Genomic DNA, 6,625 nt, shown 5'->3' on the forward strand with positions numbered 1-6,625 from the left:
AGACACATGAACAACTCCTCACCTTACAGCTATTGGAATTTAGCAAAACATTTAAAATCCTAATCAACAATTAACAAGCTTATATGATCTAATAGGCCTATTCAAACATAATAATCAAAACACCAAGTAAAGATTAAACATGAACCCTAAATCTAAAGAACACAATCAATAAAAAACAAGATCCATGTGAAGCAATAGTTAAATAATCAATCAAGATAATAAATACATATACGCATCATGAAAACAAAACCAAGTCTTTTACTATTAATAAAACGAAACCATAATCAAACAATTGTCCAAAGCAAGAATCAAGTCTTAAACATGTTCATCAAACCTAGGTAGACATGAAGTCTAACCTAGAATCATTATTAAAAACAATCCTAAACAAGTATTAAAAACAAAGAGGCAAGACATCATGAAAGATAATGAACAAGAACAAAGATAAAGAACGAGAGAACCCGTCTTAATCGACCCTTGAACACTTGTACGAAAGCTTGATGATCCTCCTTCTTCCTAGCCTCCAAAACACCTTTAATCTTAGCTTAAACCCTTGGAAAATCGGCTAGAATAAACTTAGAATCGGCTAGGTTTGCAAGAGATGTTTATATAAGCGAGTAACGAGCTTGGACTTGCAAAGATGGCTGACCAGGGAGCCCTAGGCTCCGCGCGGCCCCTTCCTTCGCGTGCGGCGGCGCCCTAAAAAGGGAATTTTCGTTTTTTACTTTTTATTTATTATTTAATCATGTTAGATCCCTTTCTTGAACTCCAAGTAACGTTTAGAACCTTCTAGACCTTCTTTTTATTGACTTACAAATCACCATCTACATGAAAACAAATCGAAACTCTAAGTGAACTAATCATGTAATCATTAACGAGCAAAACGTACTTAAACTTCGCATGAAAAGAAAGAAAGAATTAAGTAAAACATGCAAGACACCAACAGAGTTAAAACACGATAAATATATAAAACTTGACTCAAAACCTAAATTAATAAAAGATAAACAAAACTCGAACGTAAACGAACTTAAAACATTAAATAGACATAACTTTAGAAGGGAATCGAGATGTATAAATAGATCTATATCATCGGTGAAACCATTGTCATGTCGATCGGACGCCAGCCACTATGACAGTCGTACGATCATGCTAAATGTTAATATGATGGACCTCTCAGAATGCGATAAAATAAACAAATAAACATGTAACAAGTTAGGCACATAATTGATAACACAAAAGGTTAACAGGTGCTAGTATGAATACTAATAATAAGTAAATAATGTAAATACACATATGTCCCTAAAAGTTTGGAAAACAAGTAAAAGAAAGGGAATGATTACTCACCTTATCAATAAGCTAGGGAAATAAATGCGATAAGAATAGTGGTACAACAAAAATCACGCTCGTTGAGGTATATCCACGAACAATCCTAAGTATGAGTAATAACGAATAACAATGGATTAATGAATGGGTTAAAAGAGATTTTGAGATATGAACGGGTATTTGAGAGTTTAAAATATATTTTAACGACTATTTTATAAAGGTTATTAAGAATATATATATATATATATACACATATAATTGTAACAAAACTAAATCCTTTTAATTATATATATTATTTTTAATTAACATTGTAATATATATATATATATTAATAATGATTTGAGATCGATCGATTGATAATTGTGAAATAATAATTAAATTAAATTTGCTATTTATTAATAAAGATTACCTTTACACTAATATTGTAAATAAAATATAATCTTTTATAAAATACTTGAACTTATAAATGACTATATTTTAATATGTTAATTATCTTGATAGATTATAAATTAAAACCCTTTTTAAATCTTAAATACTAAAACCTTTAACAATTTTAATAACTATTTATACACACACACACACACATATTTATATGGTTTTAACCAAGGTTCGGAAAAGTGACTAGTTTACATGCCGGTTTGTATAAAATATGTATATAATGTTAATAATATAAATTATACAATTAAATATTAGATATAATAGTTTAATAAAAAAATTACCAAATATAGGGATAAAAACAGGGGGAGGGGGGGTTGTTTCGAACCCGCGCCCCAGCCGTCCTTGTGACTTAGCCTATGGTGTCTAACTCATGTTATGTAACCTCCTAATTTCGGTTTTATTAATAGAATAAATATCGTCTATTTTATAGTGGGTCGTTATCGGTTTAGAGAAATAGAATACGAGTTGGGTTAGTGTTGGGTTAAATGGATATGGATTATGGACTTGGATTATGAAAGAAAGAGGAAAGGACCATGGGCTTAAGCCCATGATCCATAATTATATAAACCATTAATCCCTCATTTAATTCATTCTCACACATTCCATACGCCACCCAAAACACACACTTAAGATTTCTCTCTAGTTCTTCCCTATCTACACCGAAACCAAGAAGGAAACCGAGCACCGACCCGAGGTAATACTAGTATGATGTTTTATTAGCTTAAACTCGTTAGATATAGTCACGAAACGACGAGCCGACACCGTTAAACCGTTTAAGTCACGAGATCCGGATGGAATCGGGTATAAACCGAACCTATGATGAGCTTAGGGGTCACCCTAGCTCATATCTGGTTCGAACGGGACGAAAAACGGTGAAAAACGAGCTAAAACCCGTTTTTCCGGCGAAATCGCGTTTTTCCGACGGCTTTCCGACAATGACGGCGCCGGAAAGGCGGCGCCGGAAAGTGGTACGAGGTTAAGGGGGGAATGTCAGGGAATGTTCTGACATTCCTGACCTAACCCTAGTTCGCTACAGGAATATAGCGAATTAAAGGTGATTCGCTAGCTAGTTCGTCTATGGGAACATAGCGAACCGATTACAGTTCGTGTTCAATTCGTTAAGGGAAAGGGATGACGAATCACCCTTAATTCGTTATAGCCAGTTCGTTAGAAGAGAGAACGAATTAGATGGACTAATTCGTTATATGGACTAATTCGATATGTGGACTGATTCGCTAAGAGTTCAATTCGTTATAGGGTTCAATTCGCCAACCAGATCAAACGAATAAGGTCTGATTCGTTATAAGGCAACGAATGGGTTCATTCGTTATGAACCCCATTCGTTAAAGGACTGGGACGAATTAGAAGTTTAACATAATGACAGAATGGTCCCTGGACTTAGAAAATAATGATTTAATTACAAATAAGCCCTTGAACTTTTAAGTAACATATTATTCAATGATTCAAAATGCTAATGGAAAGCTCGACCCTAGCCAGGGGCTCTGCCCCTTGGACCCTGCTAGGGGCTGCCGCCCCTAGACCCCGCTGCCAGGGGCGCTGCCCCCGGACCCCGTTCGTTGTGGGTAGTAGCTAAGACTAGAAAGATGATATGAGTAGTGATAGTTAATTGATACATGTAAATATTATACAGTTAGCCGTGCACAGCTCAAGAAGGGAATAACGATTAACGGAGAGCGTAACAAGATCCAGGTGAGTTTCTAGCCCCATTTATGTGTTATGTTTTCGGGACTGTGTGCATACTCAATATGTTTGTTAATACGTTTATCCTAAGAGATAAGTGTATGCCTTATGTGAATAATGTGAAATGTATGAATGATTGCTTGATGGTACGTGAACGATCTTCGGATATTGCACGTACTGTCAGGTTGTAACGCTATATATAAGGTAAGTATGATATGTATGCTTATGTGTATGAACGTGATAAAGTTAATAAAAGAAGGAAAGGATGGTTGTGTGGTTGTATGGTTACGAAAAGGGTACCGAGCCCTAATAATACTCGAGGTACGATGTATGGTTGTATGGTAACGAAGAGGGAATCGAACCCTACTAATATTCGAGAACTAGGGAACCGAACCCTACTAATATTCGAGGAAAGAGGGTACCGAGCCCTAATAATACTCGAGGAAAGAGGTACCGAGCCCTAATAATACTCGAGGAAGGAGGGTACCGAGCCCTAATAATACTCGAGGAATGTAGGGCGTAATGCTCTTTATAACGTAAGATATGAAAGCAAGTTAGTACAAAAGAAAGTATGAAAGTATGATTGAAAGAATATAAGTTTATGTGTATTGTATAATGTATGATTAACTAGAACTCACTCAGCGTAGCTGACTTTTAGTATGCACGCAGGTGAGTAGGATGAGGCCGCTCGCTTGAGGAGACACGTGGCATTGAATAAGAGGCTGGCATCAGAAGGCTCAAGACGTGATATGTTTTAATTACTTTGTTTTTGAAAGACAAGTTGTTTGCTTAAGACAAGTTTTGGATTGTTACGAAATGTTTTATGAAAGTTTTTAATGTTCCGCGAATGTTTTTAATTAACTCTGATATTAGAACTGTGTTTATGAGTAAATCCAACACGAAAGTAGGGCTACCGGTAACGGGGCCTTACATGTTATATCCAAAAACAAAAATATTTAAACAACATATACAATACCCAGTTCTTAACAAACCCTAGAATCATCAATCGGCCAAATCGTTAACTGATTGGCCAATTAACCATAGGGCTAATGACGAGGGAAGAACGACGATTAGAACCCATATAACTAATTACCTTGAATGATGTTAAAAGATAATTAATTATAGCGATGAATGGACGGCAGAAACGCGATGGGGAATGATATCAACATGAAAAATTAAAGAAATTGACTATAGGGGCGAGGTCGGTGTGATGGTGCAGATCTGTTTATAGTAATCATTAATTCGTATCACAAAGATCTATGTTTCCAAATTCCCTTCGTCGGTGAGCTCGTTAAGGTAAGAAGAATAATATACATGATTCAATTTCCAAGTTTAATACGAGAATTGTGGTCCAGGATTCAAAATAGGTCACTGGATATGCGAAACGGGTGTAATATATGGTTTCTGGTATACGGGTTAATGGGTTAGATGGTTATAATAATCATATGTTTGCTAATTGGTCCCCTTAGTTTGGATATGGATACAAAAGGGGATTAAAGTATAGTTTAGGGTATAAATTGTATATATTTCATAGTTATTTTAAATATATATTAATAAATATAATAACAAATAATAATAAAATAATGATAACTCGAATAATGCGATATTTTCTTGATAAAATTTCCCGAACATCGAAACGGGTCAGGTAACGGATAAAAATTATTATATGAAAAGTCCGAGTTGTTACAGTGAGGCCGGTACTACTACAAAGCCTCCAAAGTTGATGACTTTTGAAAGTAACTTTGACGATTTCAAGTGGAGATTCTAAAACTACATAAGGATGACCAACACTGCTCTCCTTAGACCAATTATTGGTGGACCTCACAAACCAGTTACTCAAACCCCTGAGGGACCAGTTAACACTACCGTTGAAACCTATGGGGATGAAGACAAGGAGCTTTTGCAAGAAGATGAAAAGGCCTATGGTATTCTCAGTGTTAGTTTGTCAGCAGTAATCGCTCAAACTTTGAGAGAACAAACCTCCACCAAAGAACTTTGGGACGCTTTGGTTGAAAAGTTTGAAGGAAACCTTGAGATGAGAAATAGCCGAAAGGAAATGTTGAAAGGAGAGTTCAACATGTTCAATCATAGTCAAGGCGAAACTGTGTCTATACTTATTGGTCAGTTTGAGAAATTGATCACCAAAATGAGAAGTGTTGGAATTGTTAATGAGCCTTCTAAAGTCAATCACAAATTGTTGAAATCTTTGCCTTATACCTGGCACACCAGTGCTATCACCATTATAAGAACTACAAAACTGAAAACTCTTTCCATTCAAAACTTGGTGTCGTGAATCAAGTCCTTTGAGATGGATGATAGGCTCAGAATGAACAATAATATAACCTCTCTAAATCAAGATGTAATTGCAACAGGATCAAGCATTGGCTCAGCTTTTCTCAGCCAATCCCATCCAATAGTTCAACCCGTCAATGGAGTTAATCTGCTCTCTCCTTTAACATCAAGTAACTTGACTCTCAAGACATCTGCAACCAAGTCGTCATCTCTTTCTGCAAGCTCTAGCCATTTTCAAACTACAGTTGACAAGGCCATTGAACAAGCTCTCAAGACACATTGTTTGAGCTCTCCAGCAAGTAAAACATCTAACATTCTTCCCAGCCAAACCACTGACATTGCTGATCATCATATTGCTCTGTACCATGCCTTTATGGCCAGTTGCGAACAGTTATTGCAAGGAAACCTACTTCCTCCTTCATTCCAGCAAGGAGACATTCCTAAGATTAACTAGAAGGACCTTGAGAATATGGACATAAGGTATCACATGACCATGACGGTTCACAGAGCAACGAACTTCATGAAGAAGTACGGTCGTGACAGCTTCAAGGACTCAAATGTGCATAGTATCGGGTTCAATAAAGATAAGCTTCATTTTTATAATTGAAATGAATTAAGACACTATGCCAGAGAATGCACCAATCCTACTAAGCATGCAACGACATCAGAGTCACCGAGGTTACTGAGAATGAGGGAGGAAAGAGAAATGACAAGAGGGCCATGGGTCAAAGAGGATCGCAAGGTAGTCAGGGAAATTCAAGTTCTAGTTCCAGAGCTCTAGTTACCCAAACTGAAGGAGGATCTTCTCAATCAGGATGGAAAGATGATCAATTCACATAGCTAACAAACCCTCTGACCATGGCAAAGATGGCCT

The 6,625-nt window shown here is 36.4% G+C and overlaps 1 protein-coding gene across 1 annotated transcript; it reads left to right on the forward strand.

The window, feature by feature from the left end:
• The first annotated feature begins 5,239 nt into the window (after positions 1–5,239).
• Positions 5,240–5,752, forward strand: LOC143568511 (uncharacterized). The gene has a single exon (XM_077054660.1). It carries the CDS (start codon positions 5,240–5,242, stop codon positions 5,750–5,752), a length of 513 nt encoding a protein of 170 aa, XP_076910775.1.
• The last annotated feature ends 873 nt before the right edge of the window (positions 5,753–6,625 follow it).

This window comes from Bidens hawaiensis, unplaced genomic scaffold (assembly GCF_021521415.1).
Source record: "Bidens hawaiensis isolate Kalapana, Puna unplaced genomic scaffold, B.hawaiensis_p1.1 tig00024001_1, whole genome shotgun sequence".
NCBI classification, from domain to species: domain Eukaryota; kingdom Viridiplantae; phylum Streptophyta; class Magnoliopsida; order Asterales; family Asteraceae; genus Bidens; species Bidens hawaiensis.